The 21,679-nt window shown below is 43.7% G+C and overlaps 1 protein-coding gene across 1 annotated transcript in view; it reads right to left on the minus strand.

Moving 5' to 3' along the window:
- Positions 1-21,679, minus strand: part of AHI1 (Abelson helper integration site 1) — a 2,471,520-nt gene that overhangs the window by 1,237,675 nt on the left and 1,212,166 nt on the right. The window contains exon 13 of the mRNA XM_044087109.1: positions 12,952-13,058. Coding sequence (XP_043943044.1) covers positions 12,952-13,058 — 107 coding nt within the window. The remainder of the gene's footprint in view (positions 1-12,951; positions 13,059-21,679) is intronic.

Here is a 21,679-nt window from a genome sequence, read left to right on the forward strand (position 1 = left end):
AGAGTTTTTAGAAGAATCTAGAACAGAAGCTGCTGTTAAAAATGAATACTTCGTAAAGCATATAAATATTACATGATAACTATAAGAATCAATCAGAAGAGGTTAGGTAGGATTGGGAAGAGAGACTGGATAAGCAATTCACAAAGAAACAATGAGGGGGTATATGTATGTCTCCCAAATATGCAAGAAGTCTAGAAGATTTAGGATCTTTGGGTGGAAGTGTATACATAGATATTTTTATACCCCAAGTCAACTCCAGAATTTTTCCTCAGACAGCAAATGTTGGAGGTGTGATAGGGAAGAAAGAGGTAATTAGGAACTTATTTTCTGGGGAGTGTAATGAGTTGCCAGACTTTAAAGACTCCCTGCAGGCTACTCTGTTAGAGATACTGGGTCAGAAAACTGGTGTAACTAAGGAAATTATGTTTTGAGCTATGATACAGAATCAGATTTGCCTAAACATAGTAAAACCTTGCTGAGTCTAATTATGGCAGCTGCCAAAAAAACAATTATTAGAAAATGGAATTCAAAGTCTAAACCAACTGCACTAGAAGTAGTGAACATACAGAGATAAAACAACTGGAACTAGGATTTTTAGAAAAGGGTAGGGGCAAATTGCAGAAAAAAATGGGAATTGTGGGAACAATACATGTAGAGGAGGAATGAGTTTAAAAGAAGGCAGGATGTGAATGAGCTATGTAATGTTTGGCTGGCAATGACTTGGCAGATTACAAGTGATGTATAATGTTTGCAACAAAAATTATGTCAATATGGTTTTTGATGTATAATGTTTGCAATTTGTCAATATGGTTTGTTTTCATTTATATAAATTAGAAGTTATGTACTCACCATAACGTTCCATCTGAGTAGGTAGTTCATTTGTCTGCAACCTGTGGGTTACGGATCCGATATCGGATCCGAGCCGGCAACTTGTTTCAAGCTAATGGATCCGAGCTCCTAGCTCCTCCCTTCACCCATAATCCCCTGCTAACCCTCCATGACCTCAGATCGAGTTTGCTTCTCCATATATATCCAACAAAGGATATCTAAAAACTAATAGATCCAAAGAAGGTCAGGGGGAAGGAGGGGGGGGGGGTGGTTGCAGACAGATGAATTACCTACTCAGATGGAACGTTATGGTGAGTACATAACTTCTAAATCTGAAGTAGGATTGTTCATTTGTCAGCAACCTGTGGGACAGAGTCCCCAGCTACCTGCACCCTGGGTGGCCATCATGGAAGGATATTACGAAGCACCGCAGAGCCAAAGGATGCTCTCCCTCTAGAAAGCAGGTCTAGCTTGTAGTGGTTGATAAAGGTATGAGATGAAGCCCAAGTGGCTGCAGAACAAATATCATCCAAAGGAACTCTAGACTTGAAAGCCGCAGAAGTAGAAATGGAGCGAGTGGAATGAGCACAAACTCCTTCTGGTGCGGGTCTACCCGAGGCTTGATGAGCTAGTAGGATACATTGGGAAATCCAGCGAGATAAAGATACTTTAGAGATAGCTTTCCCCAAGTTAAATTTGGCAAAGGAAACAAACAGCTGGTTGGATTGTCTATGGCCAGCCGTCCTACGAGTATAAAAACGAAGCTGCCTATGAACATCCAGTGAGTGCAGCTTGTATTCACCCTTATTTTGATATTTAGGGAAGAAAACCGGTAAATTTATGGATTGGTTTATGTTGGTTTCTGATGCTATCTTGGGAAGAAAGGAGGGATTGATCCTGAGGTACACTCTATCAGGGTGAAAAATCAGGTATGGAGGCTTTACAGAAAGAGCCTGAAGTTCCGACACTCTTTTCGCTGAAGTCATGGCTACAAGGAATGCTGTTTTCCATGACAAGAATTTGAGATCCACTGAAGCAGCGGGTTCAAAGGGTGGAGCAGTCAAGGCTTGAAGAACTAAAGTAAGATCCCATGGGGGTACGGCTTCTTTTACAGGAGGTCTAAGTAAAAAGGTACCCTTGAGAAAGGTTTTACAAAATTTGGCTGACATCAAGGGTCCTGTATCATGTCCCACATGATAATGAGAAATGGCTGCCAATTGCACTTTGACAGTTGAACAACTAGCGCCTTCTTGAAAGAGTTCAGTTAGGAAATCTAAAATGGATGGAAGAGGAGCCGTAAAGGGATCTAGATTGCGGCACTCCACCCAGATGGAAAAACGTTTCCATTTGCTGTGATACACTTTCCTGGTGGAGGGCTTATGTGCTGCCACGAGGATGGCTTTGACTGGTGAAGAGATACCGGGAGTCCTAACTAGGAGTGGAACTGGAGCAACCAAGCTGTCAGTTTCAGATTGTCCAGGTTTGGAGTTGGCAAGTCCAATGGATGGGAGATGAGATCTGGAATGGGATCTAGAATCCAAGGGTGATTCACAAGGTGAGACCACAGGTAAGGGAACCAAATTTGTCGAGGCCAGAATGGGGCAATGAGAATCATCTTGCTCCCCAACCGCGAGGCTTTCTGTAAGAGTTGTATCATCATTGGAAGAGGAGGATAGGCATAGAGTAGACAGGGTGGCCAAGCATGCACCAGAGTGTCTCTTGGAGATTCCCCTGGTGGGGGGGATTAGAGCGAAGAAATTTTCGCATTTGGCATTTGAGGGAGATGCAAAAAGATCGCAGCAGGGTTGCCCCCATGTTGCGAATATCTGCTTCGCTACTAGAGGATTGAGAGACCACTCGTAAGGGGTAAGAAGGGTGCGGCTGAGCTTGTCCGCTAGGATGTTGGTCCTCCCTGGAATGTGCATTGCAATCAGAAAGCGGTTGGTGGAGATCGCCCATTTCCACACTCTCATGGCTTCGCGGCAAAGAGGATAAGATCTGGTTCCCCCCTGTTTGTTGATATACCAGACCACTGACATGTTGTCCGAGTGAATTGCAATCGTTCCTGTGGGGAGGAAGCTCTGAAGTGCTTGCAACGCCAACAGCACCGCTCTCATCTCCAGAACGTTGATATGCAGGGAGGTCTCTGTATCGTTCCACGTGCCTTGAACTGTCCTGCCTGAGTAATGCCCCCCCCCCACCCGAGGCGGGAAGCGTCCATGGTCACAGGGACGATAGGGGGAGAGGTGCAGAAAGGATGGCCCGTATGGAAGTTCGATGCTTGGAGCCACCATAGTAGCGCCCTTCTGCAAGCCTTGCTGATAGCAATGGGATGGTGGAGAGGAAGGGATAGGAAGGACCATTGCACTAACAGAGTCCATTGCAGGACTCGCATGTTCAAACGGGCACATGGAAGGAGTGTAATCGCTGCTGCCATGGAGCCTAGTGCCCTCAGGATCAATTCCGCTGGTGAAGCCCCTGAATGAAGGATAGCCCGCACATGAAGTTGTAGATTTCTGATTCTCTCGGCAGTTAGGAAGGCTCGCAAATCTCTGGTGTTTATTCTGGCACCTATGAATTCTATGATCTGTGTTGGAGCCAGTAGAGATTTGCCGACATTGATAGTAATGCCTAGTTGTGGGGCTAGATGGAGAAAGAAGTCTCTGGCCGAGCAAAGTAGATGCCTTGTTGGTGCGGTCAGGAGCCAGTCATCCAGGTACGGGAAGACCTGAATTCCCTGGAGTCTCAGGTGGGCCGCAATCACTGCTAACACTTTGGTGAACACCCTGGGGGCTGTGGTGAGGCCAAAGGGAAGGACCCTGAACTGGTAGTGACTAGCTCCCAGCCAGAAGCGAAGGAACCTCCTGGATCGTTTGTCCATTAAGATGTGGTAATACACATCCTTGAGGTCTATAGAGCACATCCAATCGTTCTCCCTCAAAAGGGGGAGGATAGACTGAAGAGTGACCATTCAGAATTTTCCCTTGGTTACTGACAGGTTCAAGCGGGAAAGGTCTAGGATTGGTCTCAGGTCCCCCGTCTTTTTTGGCACCAAAAAGAACCTGGTGTAGAACCCTAATCGGAGCTGGTCTTGGGGGACGGGCTGGATGGCTCTTTTTCTTAGCAGCTGCTGTATTTCTGCGGCTGCGGCCTCCCTGTGATTGGGTGGTACATCGGGGAGGTTCTTGGATTGGGGGACTTGGAGAATTGGTATTTTGTACCCTCTGGATATGATGCGAAGCACCCAGCAGTCTGTTGTGATGGACTCCCATGCCGCTAGATGTTTCAAAAAACGCCCCCCGAATGCCTCCAGAGTGGAGCAGCCTGGCAACCCCTCAGGGCTGCTGCACTGGCTGCTCAGAGAAAGGTTCTCTGGACCCGAAATTTCTCGGAGCCCCTCTGCCCCTGGGGCGACTTCCTCCCTGTCCACCTCTGCCATGGTAGGACTGGTTGTCCGGAGCTGGTTGGGAATGTTGTGATTTCCGGAACCACATCTTCTTCTGACCCTTTTGGTTCCTTGAAAAGGACCGCTGGGGAGCAGAGAAGCGGACTCCGATGGCAGACAACGTCTTCCCATCCTTCTCACTCTGGACAAGCGTCTCGCGAACTGTTTTGCCAAAAAGGGCAGAACCATCAAAGGGGGCATTCGCGAAGGACACTTTAAAGGGCTCCGTAAAGTCGCAATGACGGAGCCAGGCCTGACGTCTCATGACTAGGCCTGCTCCGCTGGTCCTAGCGGCTCCCTCTGTGGCGTGGGACAACAGCCGCATAGAGGTGTTTGAAATAGATCTCAGAGTGGCCATTCGGGTGGAGTACAATTGTTTATCCTCCTCCGACATGGACTCAGGGGGGGATGCAGCGTATTCTTTGATAAGATCACGCTGCATCCTGATGACATGTGCCATATAGTTCAGAGACCTTACTGAGGTGGTCGCTGAACTAAAGACTCGCTTCCCTAAGCGATCCATCAAATGGGATTCTTTGCTCGGTGGATGGACTGAGGGACTCTCCTGAGCCAATTCCCTCTTTGTGGCTGCCGCCGTCAACATGGCATCTACAGGGGGGCCCTTACTCCAATGTGACCAGTCTGAGGGGGTGCTAAGAATCCTATCCGGTCGCTTCGGTATTGGCTCCACGGTGTCCGGATCCTTCCATTCCCTGGTGGTAATAAGGTCCACCAGGGGATCGGCTGGAGGGGACACCCAGGAGGCAGACAGGCCTGCCTCGAATGCCTCCAGAAACACGGACTCGTCAGAGGAAGACTTGGGGGCAGACCACCCACCTCTGATTCTCAGCATCTCCATGATGTCTCCAAAGGAGACATCCTCAGGGGGTGATTTTGGGGAGCCTTCCCCTTCCTCCAAGTCCGTGTCCTCGGTTAAGGACTCAGGGGAGTCCACGTGCCTCCTTTTGCACTTATGCTTGCGGGGAGCTTCCTCGGGGGGACTGTCCGAGGAGGCCTCGCCAGCAACATCTTGTTCCAATGGAACTGTCTGTGACATCGAAGCAGGCTGTCCCTTTGGCCGGCTGATGGAAGCCTGGCCCAGCAGAGAGGGAGTGCAGGGAGGAGTCGATGCAAGGACCGGGGGTCCGGATGCTCTCAACAGAGCCCTCTCCACAACATCGAATGCAGAGGGAGAGCCACTCTCCAATGAATCCGAAAGTCGGCTCCCACTTGGATCCGATGAAGGGATCGGATTCGGCGCCGAGACCATCGGATCAGAGGGACCAGTGTGCTCCGACCTGGACGGAGCCGAAGGCACACTGAATCCCCCGGATCTGAAGCTCGGACCACGGCTCCGAGAGGTCGGATCCAACAGACTCAAGGGTAGGGTCGGATCCGAAGTACCAAGTACCGTCGGCGCCGACCCACCCCCGGCTCCAAAGCTGCTCGGCTCTGAGCGCTCCGAATCCGGGTAGCGGGTCAGAGAAGGAGCAATTGGGTGGAAAAAAGGTGTCAAGCTCCCCCCCTGAGGGGGGGGGGGAGGCAAGAGCACTCCCATCTGCAGCTGGGCCTGGATGAACCTTCGCATCATCCGGTCCAAGTCTGCATCTGATAAGCTGAAAGTGGATCTCGAAGAGGCCACCGAGGCAGGCCTGGAATGCTGCCTCGATGACCTCGACGGAGATTGGGTCTCCTCCTCCTCGGGCCCCGGGGAGAAAGAAGGGGATCGGAGCCGAGGAGCAGGAGACCTAGAAGCAATGGAGGGAGAAGCCCACTTAGCTGGCGGGGCCGAAACGGAGGTCTCGGCCCACCGCTTGTGGTGCTTCTCCCTCCATTTCTCCCTCCTGGCCTCCCTGTCCTCCGACACTTTAGCGGGAGTTTGAGTCCCAGTCGGAGGCAGGGGGGCAGGAGTGGCAACCACCACAGGCTGTGATGGAGCCACGAGAGTAGCAGAGGTAGCGGAGGCCGAAGCTGAATCCAGGGGTAGAAGTCCTGCCAGGACCAGCTTCGACCTCCGTTCTTTCAGTGCCCTGGGGTTGAACGCTGCATAGATAGTACAGCCCGAGGTGAGGTGTTCAACCCCAAGGCACCGAACGCACCGAGTGTGCTGGGGAGAGCTTATGGCCACACTCGGTACATTTAGAAAATATGGCTTTTGGGGCCTCAGCCATTCCCTGTTTTTTTTTTTTTTAAAACTAAAAAGGAAAAGAAAAAAACAACTACACACACACACACAGGCCCCAAAAGACACTCAACTAACACTCACACACTAGCGACCAGCGAAGGGAGGGTATTAATTAAAAAATAGGGAACCTAACTCAGACACACTTTACAAATATTAATTTAAACTAAAACAGAAATTCCTGACGATAAATGCTAGAAAAAAGTTTAACTTTTTTCACTTATCTGCAGAGCTCAAGAAAAGGATCCAGCCATCACAAGCGCGGCAAACTAGATCTGAGGTCATGGAGGGTTAGCAGGGGATTATGGGTGAAGGGAGGAGCTAGGAGCTCGGATCCATTAGCTTGAAACAAGTTGCCGGCTCGGATCCGATATCGGATCCGTAACCCACAGGTTGCTGACATATGAACAATCCTACTTCAGATTGTATGATTGCCTATGTCATAAGTGATAATTAAATAAAGATGTTTCTTGTTAAAATATATATATATATATATATATATATATATATATATATATATTTTTTTTTATTTATTTATTTTTTTTGTTTACTTCTGTAAATATGTTAGCATCAAACAAATATCACTGGCTGCATTTCTGGCACGCACTGAGTTGGAAGCCCTGCTGTATAAAGGAGCACAATTACCAATGTGTTTTTTTTTTTTTTTTTTTTTAAGTGTGCTGGATATAATTAGATCATTTTACACACACACACACGTGTGTGTGTGTGTGTGTGTGTGTGTGTGTGTGTATGTGTATATATATATATATATATATATATATATATATATATATATATATATATGTATGTGTGTGTGTGTGTATATGTATATACACATACTGAATATTGTCCCAGCTATGCTTCTTACATGAGGTAGCATGTCTGTAGAACCTTTGCCTACTATGCAAATCTGGGTAAATCACTTAACCAGATAGTATTCCCATGCTACCTTTCAAAACAGGTCCTTGTGCCTAGTCTTGACTAATATTTGAATAAAGCAAATAAAATAAAATACAAACTGATCTGGCTGCCACTTAGCCATAGTACTCTTTTACAGCCAACAGCTAAAGGCCATAACAGACCAAGCAATTAAATATGTGTACAGGGTACAGGAACACCATGTAGTGCAAAGTGACGGGCACCCTCATCCAAACCACACATGCCCTTGTAGCTAATTGCTGTTATAGGCTTATTCTGGGATCTCCATATATTTCAGGCATTTTTATCATAGTGAAAAAAATGAAAAGACCAATGGTTAGACCACAGCTGAAGATAAAAATGGAATAATCCACGTCAGGAAATAAATCACTTGCAGCTTCACAGTAGTGCCCTTTATAAAACCAAAAGTTGTAACTGATGTAGTAGTCAAGGTAGGAAACGGTTCACTTGCAGTTTCACACCACTTTATTAAACAAGAGTAAGCGCTTTCGCGATCTAAGTCAGCTGATCACTTCTTCAGACTCATAAAAACAGTTAAAACATTGGTATTTAAAATATGGTTCAACCAATGAAAACACATATAGAACTATGACATAGACTAATTAAAATTGCATACATCAGTACATTAATTTGCCTTATATTCTGCATAAGATGAAATAAAATATACATATAACAGACACATGTAATAATCCATATTACTTAATGTTTTAGTGGTCTGGATTTTAAAAAAGGTTTCAAGGAAACAGCATTGTTCAATCCAGGAGACCTATCTGCCTGAAATAATAAAATCCATCTTTGTTCTGCTTCCGCTACCTTATTCCTTATATCACCTCCCCTCTTACTTTTATTTATTATTTCTAAAACCATGAAATTAAAAATATGTTTCCTATCTTCTTCTTCCACGTGTTTTGCTAAAGCACTTGTGTCTTTTTTATTTCTTATATCTCTAAGGTGTTTAAGGATACATTCTTTTAGACACCTATTGGTTTTGCAGAATATAAGGTAAATTAATGTACTGATGTATGCAATTTTAATTCGTCTATGTCATAGTTCTATATGTGTTTTCATTGGTTGAACCAGATTTTAAATACCAATGTTTTAACTGTTTTTATGAGTCTGAAGAAGCGATCAGCTGACTTAGATCATAAAAGCGCTTACTCTTGTTTAATAAAGTGGTGTGAAACTGCAAGTGAACTGTTTCCTACCTTGACTACTACATCTCAGTTACAACTTTTGGTTTTATAAAGGGCACTACTGTGAAGCTGCAAGTGATTTATTTCCTGACTTGGATTATTCCATTTTTATCCTCAGCTGTGGTCTAACCATTGGTCTTTTTATTTTTTTTCACTTGAGGTGTACACCAGGCGTTTATCCAGCTTTTGTTTTATTTCACGTGTTTCTTAGACTGTATTTAAAAGCTGGGACATGGCTGAAGGTAATGACAACAATAAGAATCAATGTGAACGACTAGTTGGACTACTACATATATATTCCAACCCCTTGATGCTAAACCCTATTTTTCCAGTGAATGAAAGAGAACAAGTGGACTATGATACGCATAAGAAGTTCACTGAACTGTATAGAGATCTGGAGAATAAGTTATATAGCTTTAAAAAGCTACAGTGGCAAAGGTTTCATCTAGAAGCATCACTGAAATATAAGATAGTGCCGAGAGGTCTCAGAGTATTAAATATGCCAACTTATGGTGAGACCTACCCTGAATTACTTCAAAAATGGCAGAATTTAAATTTACAGCTTAGCTATGATTATATGCGTTTGCTTATAAAATTTTTTAAACCACAAGAAAAAGAGCTAGCCGATGAGATAAAGAGGCTACAAGAACAACTGACTAATAATTTTCCTATAGAGGTACTAGGCAGTAAATTAGATGAACTTGCTGAAAATATACAGGGCTATGATAAGAGGTTGCAGAACACTAAAACTAAAAAATTGCAAAGGGACCTCAATGACTTTCAATGTAAAGAGGTCTTTTCGTGGCCAAGAAGAACAGCTGTGAGTACAGAAAATGTAGAAAAAATTACTACAATACAGATTTCTGAAAATTCAAATATGCATAGTACTGCCTCTTTAAATCAGAATCCCTGTGAGAACAGTGATGTCAGCACAGAGAGAGTATGTATAGAACCTCCCACATTTGAAAATGGTGGAATGGCAAAAGAAACTTTCCAAATGGCTTGCACTAACAGAAGGATGGATTCCAGTGTTAATTCTGATTCAGTAGCTTTTTTGGAGCAAAAGGAAGCTACACAAACCTCAATCCTTCCATTTATGTTAAAGAAGGCGCTGACAATAAGGGACAGGTCGAGCAGCAGGAATCGAAGAGGGAAAATGCGATTACAGCAGAGAGAACAAGTGACTCCTGCATATATGAACACCAGGAGCAAGAACCAACAAAAAACTTGGTAATTAATATATCTAGCTTTTCTTTAACTGATGCACAAGCCTCGTTGTTAGAGACCTGAACTTTATTCCAACACAGAAAACAGTATTAACTGATTTATTAAAAGAGCTGAAGTTATTTTCTCGTAACCTAACACTTAAAACCATGTTTAAAAGAAATTTATTTGATAATATGTTTAAACAACCTAGTGCCTTTGTACCCAAGATACATACCACAGTTGAAACTTTCACTAATGTGTGTGAGCATGAAATTAGAGAGATGCATGCTAAAAATCTTCCACCTAGATTTTATAACTTGAGTGAAAGCACCATCAGAACTAAAGGATTCTCACAGCATTGAAATTAGGCCCGCTGACAGGGGGGGGGGAGGGGGGGGGCAGTGTAGTAGTAATGGATAAGGTTTTTTATTACAAGAAAATGATGGAACTTTTGAATGATACAGACACTTACGTTGAACTAAATGAGAGACAAGTACAAGGTATAATTGACAGGATATCTGTATATATTTTTGACTTATTGATTACTAATTCTGTATCAGAGGAATTGTTTGACTACTTTCAGATAGAACATCCAACTATACCCATTATTTATGGTCTACCTAAAATTCACTAAGACATCACACAGCCCCCTATGAGACCTATTGTATCCAGTAAAGGATGGGCCACAGAAGCCATCTCAATTTATATTGAACAAAATTTACAAATAGTCCTAAAATCATGTGAGACTGTACTAAGGGATACAAAGGCATTTCTGCGACTGTTATATAATAAGACCAGGAATATTAATAGAAATTATATGTTTGTGACAATGGATGTCACTTCACTGTTTACAGTGATACCGAATAAATGGGGTATTGAGAAAATACATGATATTCTGACCTTGAAACAAGTTTTTCAAAGCACTAAGATTAATTTGATATGTGAGTTGCTTGATATTGTCCTAGAAAATAATGTCTTTATATTCAATGACAAGTTTTATCTACAGAAAGTTGGTGTAGCAATGGGCACGGATTGTGCTAACAGCTACGCCAACTTAGCATTGGCTGCATGGGAAAAAGATCATGTATTAAGTGCTAGCAATAAATATGCTGGCAAAATTGTATGGTATATACGTTTTGTAGATGACGTCTTTCTGTTATGGGATGGTACTAGTGAAGAGTTGCAAGAGATGGTGGAGTACTTACATAGCACCACTGAATTTTTAAGATTCACTAGTCAACATTCCAGGGACTCTATTGAGTTCCTAGATGTTTTGGTTAAGAAGACAGCGTTAGATGAACTTACAACAGGGATGTATAGAAAATCTACATGGAGAAATAGTATCTTACATAAGACTAGTATGCATCCAACATTTGTACAAAAAAATGTAGTGAAAGGACAATATATGAGAATAAGCCGCTTACATAATACAGATGAAGGCTTTGTGAAGACAATGACTATATTAGAGAAAGACTTCTTAAACACAGGTTATAGTAAGAAAGACATAAATGAAAGCTCTAAATATACCATTAAAAATAGGGATGGGAGATGTAAACCGCTCTTCTCAAACACTATAGAAGATGTTAAAAGCAAGGAAGGTCATGATTTTAAAGTTAGATTCCCTATAACTTATTCAAGTGACATCAGAAGGTTCTGTAATATTTTTGAGAAGAATTGGAATGTTTTATTGTCTGATCCTGACTTGAGAGAATTGTTAGAAGATAGACCCAGCTTTTCTTTTAGAAATAAGAGGTCCTTAAAAAGGCAACTCTGTTATAAATCCAGAAACAATGAAAGAATGATCCTATCTGATAGGCAGGGACTTTTCCTTGCAGAAATTGTACAGCATGTGACTATTTATATAATAAATCTACATATAAACATCCTACACTAGGATTTATAATTGATATAGATTTTTATGCTGACTGCAGAACACAAAATTTGGTTTATTTCAGCTTCTGCACTGTCATGCCTTTTATATAGGCAAAACCAATAGGTGTCTAAAGGAACATATCCTTGAACACCTTAGAGATATAAGAAATAAAAAAGACACAAGTGCTTTGGCAAAACATGTGGAAGAAGAAGATAGGAAACATATTTTTTATTTCATGGTTTTAGAAATAATAAATAAAAGTAAGAGGGGAGGTGATATAAGGAATAAGGTAGAGGAAGCAGAACAAAGATGGATTTTATTACTTCAGGCCTCCTGGATTGAACAATGCTGTTTCCTTGAAACCTTTTTTTAAAATCCAGACCACTAAAACATTAAGTAATATGGATTATTACATGTGTCTGTTATATGTATATTTTATTTCATCTTATGCAGAATATAAGGCAAATTAATGTACTGATGTATGCAATTTTAATTAGTCTATGTCATAGTTCTATATGTGTTTTCATTGGCTGAACCATATTTTAAATACCAATGTTTTAACTGTTTTTATGAGTCTGAAGAAGCGATCAGCTGACCTAGATCGCGAAAGCGCTTACTCTTGTTTAATAAAGTGGTGTGAAACTGCAAGTGAACCGTTTCCTACCTTGACTACTACATCTCAGTTACAACTTTTGGTTTTATAAAGGGCACTACTGTGAAGCTGCAAGTGATTTATTTCCTGACGTGGATTATTCCATTTTTATCTTCAGCTGTGGTCTAACCATTGGTCTTTTCATTTTTTTTGCTTGAGGTGTATACCAGGCGTTTAATCCAGCTTTTGTTTTCTTTCACGTGATTTTTATCATAGTGGCAGTAGTTTACAATTTACCTACAATGGGCATCATATAGTGCAACCTTAGATATTCATGTGTGCTTCACCATATTCTACTTTCACCATAAGATTGTTGTCTCATTTTTACATCTTGGAATCAAAAGTAGGGACCAAGACTGACTGAACCGAAAGTAGGGACTAAACCTGACTGCGTGTTTTCTCATCTGAAGAGAACATATGCAAGCCTTCTTTTGGAATTGAAGCCATCTTGGTAAGTATCTGAAGCTCAGGACACTGTCTTAACTTGGGCATAAACTATTTTGAAATCTAGCTTCATATTGGGATTTCACTCTTACCACAACAATGAAAGGCAACATTTAGTCAATATGCGATACAAAATTAGCTTTTTAAAGTTGATACATTTCTAAACAGCTTCAGCTAACCCTGTTTTACCTTATCTGAGTGCCACTTCTGTGATGAGTGATGAGGTGAACTTTTACTGACAAATGTATTCCAGACTATGATAACACCCGAACTGTCTGCAGAAAACATGTGTAGGCCTAGGAAAAGAAACAGCTTCCAATTATCACACACCAAGTACTAAAATAACAGTAAAAAGAAAATATAAACATTAGGTAATAATCCATAACAGAGAGACATTATTAAAGTTTTCAAAGTCAGAAATGATCTGCTGCACCTTAAAGTACAAAACACTTAAATACATCTTGTTTGTGGATAGTGACGCTTAATACAGTAAAAGATTAGTTGTGTAAGAGATTACCATAATCTTAGATGTCATCCTCTTCCATGTTGCCGTATTCATAACTGTAGGGAGGTCACCACCTTTAGCACCGGATATCTGGCCAGTATACCAAAGTCATAGGATCAGGAGTATGTGTGACGTTGCATGTCAGAGCCATAAACTGACATCGGCTATAAAATTGACGTCAGCGTGTACCCACCTCAGAAATGACTGCCGCATACAGTAGTACCCCTGGGAAGCAAGGAAAAGAAGCTTTTCAGACCCACATATGCCACCAAGCAAGACGGCATCTTACAGAGGTATGTGTCTGTTGTTGTGCCCTGTTTGGATGGGGAAAAGATAGGGAAATGTCACACAAGAAGGATAAACAGGGTAAGATGGGGTCAGAGGGGCTACTGAATACTGAAACATGGAAGAGAAGGACATCTAAGGTTATGGTAAGTTGTCACTCAACTAATCTATGTCCTTCTGTTCTCATGTTGCAGTATTCATTACTGTAGGAAGAGTACCAAAGCTTTAGGTATGAACCTGGCAGGTAGGTTGAGAAGCCGGGTCTATGAGACCCTGTAAAACTGACCTAGCAAACCCAGTCCTGGCTCTAGAAATCAAATCTAGTTGTAATGATTGGTAAAGCTATGAGCTGAAGACCAGGTGGCCACCTCCAGTATGAAAGCGTAGTCCACCCCCCTAAAAAGGCAGCTGAAGAAGCAGCTGCCCTAGTAGAATGAGCTCTCACATTGGCAGTTAAACCTTTTCCACGAAAGGAATAACAAGCAGAGATTGCTTTAGAAATCCATGATGATATATATAGTCTGTTTAGAGACTGCCTTCCCCAAGGCTCTTCAGTGAAAGGAGACAAACAGCTGGTCAGATTTTCTAATGGATTTGTCTTGTCCAGGTAATACCCAAGTTGTCTGTGAACATCCAAGAAATGTAAAGTTCTTTCAGAGCAGTTTTGAGGTTGAAGGAAGAAAACAGGAAGGTTAATGGTCTGATTCAAGAACAGCTCATTAACCACTTTAGGCATGAAGGAGGGATTAGTCCTGAGGGAGACCCTGTCCCTATGGAAGATAAGGTAAGCAGGGGTAGCCATAAGGGCATGGATTTCTGAAACCCTCTTGTTTAATGTGAGGGCCTCCAGCAGTACTGTTTTCCAAGTAAATAGCTTAAGTGATGCTGAGTGAGCTGGTTCAAATGGAGGTAGTATGAGTTAGGACAAAATTAAGGTCCCATGAAGGAGGTATAGGTTTACGAAGGGGTCTGATATGGAGGACCCTGTTTAGGAAGAGTTTTACCTCTAATCTGGATGCCAAAGGTGGTACTAAGGGAAGCCAGGTGGAAAAGGCTGACAAATGTACCTTAACAGAAGAGTACATTAGCCCTTAATGTAGAAGCTCACACAAGTAAGAAAGGACCGTGAGGACTGAAATAAGAAAAGGTCCTGTTTTTTCTTTTGACTCCACCTGGAGAATCTTTTCCATTTTGACACAATTTCTACTGACACTAGGTTTCCTGGCCTCCTGCAGGACATTGAGTACATCCTCTGAATATAGGTGTTTGAAGGGGATCAGCAGTGTATCACCCATAAGGTGAGTCTGGGGTTGAATACCTGAGGGTGTATGAGGGACCCCCTGTCTTGTGTAAGTAGGTCGAATCAGTGGGGTAACCTGTGGTAACTGCCCTAGGCTGGTAGGTGAAATAGGGAAAACCAGTGCTCTTTTGGCCAAAAAGGTGTCACCAGCAGGATTTTTGGTTTGTCCCTCTGGATCTTCAGAAAGACTTTTTGAATCAGTGTGAAGGGGGGAGTAATAAAAATACATCCCCGCCGAAGAAAAAGAGTGTGTGTCCACCTTCCAAGCCTGTGGATGTGGATTTCTTGTGCAAAACAGAGGCATCTACTGTTCTGGGAGGAGGCAAACAGATCTGCCTGAGGAATACCCCACTTGTGAATAAGATCCAAGAAAACCTTCCTGTGAAGCATCCATTTGTGAGAGGGTGCAGAGGACATGCTGAGGGTATCCACCATCACATTGTCTGCAGAAGGAATGTACACTGCTTGCAGGTGAATGTGTAGTTTTGCTGCTTGGGTCCAAATCTGAATTGTCAAGCTGCAAAGTGGGTAGGACCTTGTCCCCCCATGCATGTCGATATACTACAGGACCGTCATATTGTCTTTGACTACTTTCAAGGTGCCTGGTAGGAGAATGTGGTGGAATGTTTATTATGCGAGGAAAAGGGCCCTCATCTCTTTGATACTGATGTGGTCCCTTTGTCTGAGGGTGGAACACTCTCCCTGAACTTTGTTCTCGTTGTTGTGGTTTTACAAGACTGCTCCCCAACCCAAGTCCAAAGCATCTGTACAGATGTGTTGTAAAGGTGGGGCAATCTGCAAAGGTAAACCCTGATTGAGGTTGATGGATGTAATCCACCATTCCAGCACTTTTTCAGGCATGGTAGAAGGGGGGATATCTACTGGGTGGGAATGTTGGTTCCACTGACCCTTCAGAACCCATTGGAACTGCCTCATATGCAGCCTTGCCATGGGAAGCATGGGGATCAAGGATGCCATGTGGCCTAGGACTCTCAGGAACTCCCTGGCTGACATGGTTTGGACAGAGAGAATTGTTTGAAGGTAAAGGGTGAGGGCTTCTACATTTTGGCAGGGCATGAAGGCTGCCATCTTGCTGGTTCTTATCTTGTATCCTATGAAGACCAGGTCTCGGGTAGGTGAGACTTTTGTAGGTTGACAGTGAACCCTAGGTCTGCCAAAGTTTTGGACACCATGTGTAGGTGATGGTGGAGGGTGTGGCAGTCCTGGTGCAGGACTAACAGGTCGTCCAGGTATAGATATATTTGAATGCCCTGTATTCTGCAGTGGGCAATAACTGAGGTTAGGCACTTTGTGAATACTCTGGGAGCTGTGGAGAGCCCAAATGGCAATGCAGAAAATTGAAAATACAAGGACCCCACTGAGAACCATAGGAATTTCCAGTAGCTGTGGTGAATGGGGATATGAAGATAGGCATCCCACAGATCCAGGGATACCATGAAAATTTGGTGGGGGATGAGGGGTAGGAAATGATGCAAGGTGAGCATTTGAATGAAGGCACCCTGAGAAATAGATTGAGGACTGACAAATCCAGAAGTGGTCTCCATGGACCTTCTTTTCTTGGGCCCAAAAACATTCTGGAGTAAAATCCCTTGTTTGTCTGATCTAGGGGTACTCTTTCTGTGGTGCCCTGAGCTAGGAGCTGATCCAAAAGGAAAGTGATTAATCTGACTTGGAGGGGGTTGGGGTATCTCTTGGAAAGGAGAAAGTGTCCACCAAGTCATAAAATAACCTTTTTGAATGATGGAGAGGACCCAAACATCCAAGGTGATCTTCCGCCAGGAGGGTAGGGAAAAGGTGAGGTGGAGGGACAGGGGAGTGGAGGTGGGTAATGGGTTTGAGTCACAGTGGAGGGGCTCTGTCAGGATCAGGCTGCCTCCGAAAGAAAGTAGGGGTGGAAGAGGAGGATGGTCTAGGAGTAGAGTGTTTCTTAGATTGTCTCTGCTCCTTAGCATGTGGGGAAGTAAACTAAGATGACTGCCTCCTAACAAAAGTGGTCTTTTGAGGGTAGTTCCTATGGTACCTAGGAATAAGTGAGACTAGCAGGTTTTTTAAATTTTGTAGCTTCTTGCCCTTTTCTTGTAGTGATTTGAGGACCTCTGCAGAAGCTGCACCAAAAAGGCTTATTATCAAGTGGCACATCCAGCAATTTGGTTTCTACATCAATGGGAAGGGGCTGTAGCCTCATCCAGGAGTATCTTCTTAGGACAGAACCTGAGGCTGCAGATGTGGAAGATGCTCTACCACATCATAACTGCCCTGGAGGGAGTGCATGGTCACCTGATGGGCGGCAGAGAGTAGGGTGGAGAGCTGTGACTTAGCAGGGGAGTCTGGCACATCTGGTATAAGTGCAGAAGCTTTTGGTAGGGTGTCTAAAACAAACCTTGCCATGTGTGTTTGACAATTTAGGGCTCTGATAGCTAGTGTGGAAGAAGTGCAAACTTTCTTTCCTATCCTATCCATAAATTTGGTGTCCTTGTCTGCTGGAAACAGAGAGGTGGAAAGCAGCTGTCTGGATGATTTGTCTCTGACACTGCTATGATGGCTGGGTCTGCAGGGGGTTCTTGAACAAGAACGGTGTATCCTGAGGAACTTTATAAAACCTGTCTGGACATTTGGAAGGTGAAGGCTGAGAATTAGGGGCCTGAGATGCAGCCAGAAAGGCATCATGGAAGGCTGGAAGTAGGACAGTTACTGCAGATGGGGAGGGCTGGTCCATCTGCAGAAGTTCAAAATACCTCTTTGTTTCTGAAACATCTGAGGCCTGCCATTTGAAGTGTTCTCTCATAAGAGAAATGGTGTCCCCAAAGGAGAATTCTTCCCCTGACGATTCAGGACTAATACTGTCCTCCTCCTCAGGGGTAATGAAGTCCTTGGGAGATTCAATTTGGGAGCAATAAGTAACTGATTCATCAGAAGAGGAGAGCTCTTCCTCTGATTCCTCTAAGGGCTGCACATGTGTAAGGGCTGGTTGGGGCACCTGAGACTATAAGGCTTGGAAGGCTCTGAAAAGATGTTTGGAAAAGGCTTCCCATCCAGGAAATGGTTCTGTTTACCTGTGTTTTAATTTTTGCTTACTCTTAAGAGGAGTAGAAGGATGAGATGGTTTTGGAGCAGACACCTGGGTGGATGGAAAAGCAAGAGTAGGCCCCCTCTGATGCCACGAGCCGTGGTTCCCCCTCACCATCAGCAGCTTTATGGCTGATCAACCTCAGCAGACGTACTCTGTGTTTCCGCCAAACCGGCTTCTACTATGGTTCCTGGTTCTAGCTATGAAACCGACATCCGATGGGACCCTGGGCTAACATCTGCCTCGAGAGTCTCTCTGGATTCCTGAAGTGCAGCATGGGTGTCAAGCCTAACTTTTTTGGCCTTCTTCTGAGGTTGCTCCTTGGAGGTACCTACCCCACCCTCCATGCCTAATGGCAAACACTGGAGTCTCTGGTTTTCTAAGTAAAGCTTAAAGGCAGCCAGGCAGCTGCATAGCATTTACAGCATGAAAGACTTGCAGATGTCACAAGAAAGTACAGTTGTGTACACCTACCATAAATGTAGATGTTCGAGTGTCTTCACTGTTGCAGTCATAATTGTAGGGTGCTCCTGCCGGCAGGCAGCCCGAGGTCGTCCAGAATCCCAAAGTCTGGGTCCGGCGTCGGCTGTACAATCCAGTACCCTGACATCAGTACGCTCTGGTACATAGCCCTCAGCCGACGCCATCTTCTCCAGCCTTTCTTGCCCTAGATGTCAGAAGTCCCCAATAGATCATAAATGAATCCCACTAGGAAACACAAATACACCACAAAAGAGAGAAGAAGAGGGGATAGGAGGGAGGGAAACACCGACTGCAACAGTGAAGACACTCGAACATCTACATTTATGGTAGGTGTACACAACTGTACTATGTTCATCGTGTTTCACTGTTGCAGTCATAACTGTAGGGTGGAATCCCAAAGCAGTGAAAAAGGGAGGAGGTTTAGACAGAAAAAGGGGCAGCAAGAAGACCCTGCAAAACAGCAGAGGCAAAGCCTGCCCTGGTCTTAGAATACAAAGGGAGATTGTAGTGCATGGAAAAAGTATGCACAGAACTCCAAGCGGCAGCTTCCAAGATATCCTTGGTAGGAACTCCCCTGAGAAAAGCTGTAGAAGTAGCAGCTGCTCTAGTAGAATGACTTCTCACAGTACCTGGAAATTGTTTCCCATGATGAGTGTAACAAAACCTTATTCCATAAGAAATCCATTTGGAAATAGTTTGTTTAGAAATAGCCTTTCCAAGAGAACTGGAGGCAAAAGAAACAAATAATTGGTTAGACTTTCTGAACTCTTTAGTCTTGTCCAAATAAAATCGTAACTGTCTGTGCACGTCCAAGGAATGCAAAATCCTTTCCCCTTTATTCTGAGGGTTAGGAAAGAAGGTAGGAAGGTGAACTGTTTGATTCAAAGCCACTTTCGAAATCACCTTAGGCATGAAAGTAGGATTGGTCCTCAAGGATACTCTGTCCTGGTGGAAAATAAGGTATGGTTCCACAGCCATGAGAGCTTGCAACTCTGAGACCCTTCTGGCAGAAGTCAAAGCTAACAAAAGAACTGTCTTCCAAGATAAAAACTTAATATCTGAAGATGCAGCAGGCTCAAAAGGAGGCAAAGAAAGTTTTTCTAAAACATAATTAAGATCCCAAGCAGGAACAGGAGGGGTCCTGGGAGGTCTTAAATTCGTAGCCCCTCTCAAGAATTGTCTCACCAAAGGATGAGAAAAAACAGGGGGATCAGTATTGAAATGAGCAGAAATAGCAGAAGCATGAATCTTAATGGAAGAAAAGGAAAGTCCATTAGACAAAAGATCCGAGAGGTAAAGCAAAATAGAAGAGAGATCAGGTACCAGAGGATCCAAGCCTCGGTCCTGCATCCAAATGCAAAATCTCTTCCATTTAGAGGCATAGGATTTCCTAGTGCTAGGCCGTCTAGCTTCCAAAAGAACATCCAAAACTTGTTTGGGAAAACTAGAAGAAATCAAATTCCTTTGAAGAGCCAAGCTGCCAGGCAAAGAGTCTTGAGATTGGAATGTAGCAACTGACCCTGATGCTGGGACAGAAGAGAAGGGTTCAGAGGAAGGATCCAAGGAGGCTCCAAGAACAGGTGCTTTAAAGTTGGATACCAAAACTGTCGAGGCCAATTTGGAGCAATCAAGATGAGGAACTTGGGCTTGTCCTGTTTTATCTTTAGTAATACCCGAGAAAGTAGAGGAAGAGGAGGGAAGGCATATCCCGAAAGGTTTCTCCAGCTGAAGGACAGGGCATCCACTTTCCAAGCTGTTTTGTGGAATGACCTGGAGCAAAAGAGAGGCAGCTGATGATTGAGATGGGATGCAAACAGATCTATCTGGGGGCATCCCCAAACTGCAGTAATCCTTTTGAATAAGTTGGTGTCTAGCATCCATTCGTGAGGATCTAAAATGTTCCTGCTCAGGCTGTCTGCTAAGAGATTCTGTTCTCCTGGTATGAAATGGGCCTGGAGATGTAGATTCAGATTTAGAGCCGTGTCCCATAAAGCCATAGCTAGTCTGCAAAGGGGGTACGAATGAGAACCCCCCTACGTGTTTATGTACCACATGACTGTGGTGTTGTCTGTGCAAATCAAAAGAGGTCCTGGATGCAAAAGGTTCTGGAAGGCTAGAAGAGCATTTTGAACTGCCAACATTTCCTTCAGATTGATGTGCCAGTGAAGATGATCCTTTGTCCAGGTTCCCTGCTGGCAATTGCCTAGAAAATGTGCTCCCCAAGCATAATCCGAGGCGTCCGTGGTTATGATTTGAGAAGGTTGAGGAAGACGGAAAGGCTTTCCTTCGTTTAAAGCACACACCCTGGACCACCAAAGGAACTCCTTCTGGAGGCAGGGGATCAGAGGAATCAGAGTGTCCAGATCGTGGTAATGCTGCGACCATACACTTTTCAGATACCATTGAAGCTTTCTCATATGAAGCCTTGCATTTGGAATCAACAGAATGCAGGAAGCCATGTAGCCCAGTGCCTGCAGGAATTTCCTTGCAGTGAGCTGAGGTAGAGTTGCCAAAGTCTTGAAAATTGAAGCCAGCTGTATTTGTTTTTCTGTAGTGAGGAAGGCCCTTTGTAAGTTGTATTTAAGAGGGCTCCCAGAAATACCATTTGTTGAGAAGGGATCAAATGTGACTTTTTTGTGTTCACTGAAAATCCCAGTAGGAGGAGGAGACGTTGAACAAAATCCAGATGTTGAAGTAAAAGATCCTTGCTGTCTGCCTGAATAAGGCAGTCGTCCAAATAGGGGTAAATCTGAATCCCCTGGAGTCTGCAATAAGCCACTACTGGTGCCAGGCACTTGGTAAAGACTCTGGGTGCAGTAGATAAACCAAAGGGCAGTACAGAGAATTGAAAGTGTCTCGAACCTGCCTTGAACCTGAGGAATTTCCTGCGTTCCTGCCTGATGGGAATGTGTAAATAAGCTTCCTTTAGGTCCAATGTCACCATCCAGGCATCCTGAGAGAGCATTGGAATCAGCTGCTGCAGAGTAAGCATCTTGAATTTTGGAATTTCCAAAAAGGTGTTTAACACAGAAAGGTCCAGAATAGGTCTCCATGAGCTTTGTTTTCTTGGAACCAGAAACAGTCTTGAATAAAAACCTTTTCCCATCTCTGAGTGTGGAACAGGCTCTATGGCTCTCATGGCCAGAAGAGCATCCACTTGATTTAAGGCCTCTGACCATTGATGTTTTGGCAGATCTGGCCAACCGAAAGCCCTTGGCAAGGTATGAAAGTGGAATTTGTAGCCTTTAAAATCACG

Source organism: Protopterus annectens, chromosome 1.part1 (genome assembly GCF_019279795.1).
Source record: "Protopterus annectens isolate FY-2018-M chromosome 1.part1, PAN1.0, whole genome shotgun sequence".
NCBI classification, from domain to species: Eukaryota; Metazoa; Chordata; order Ceratodontiformes; family Protopteridae; genus Protopterus; species Protopterus annectens.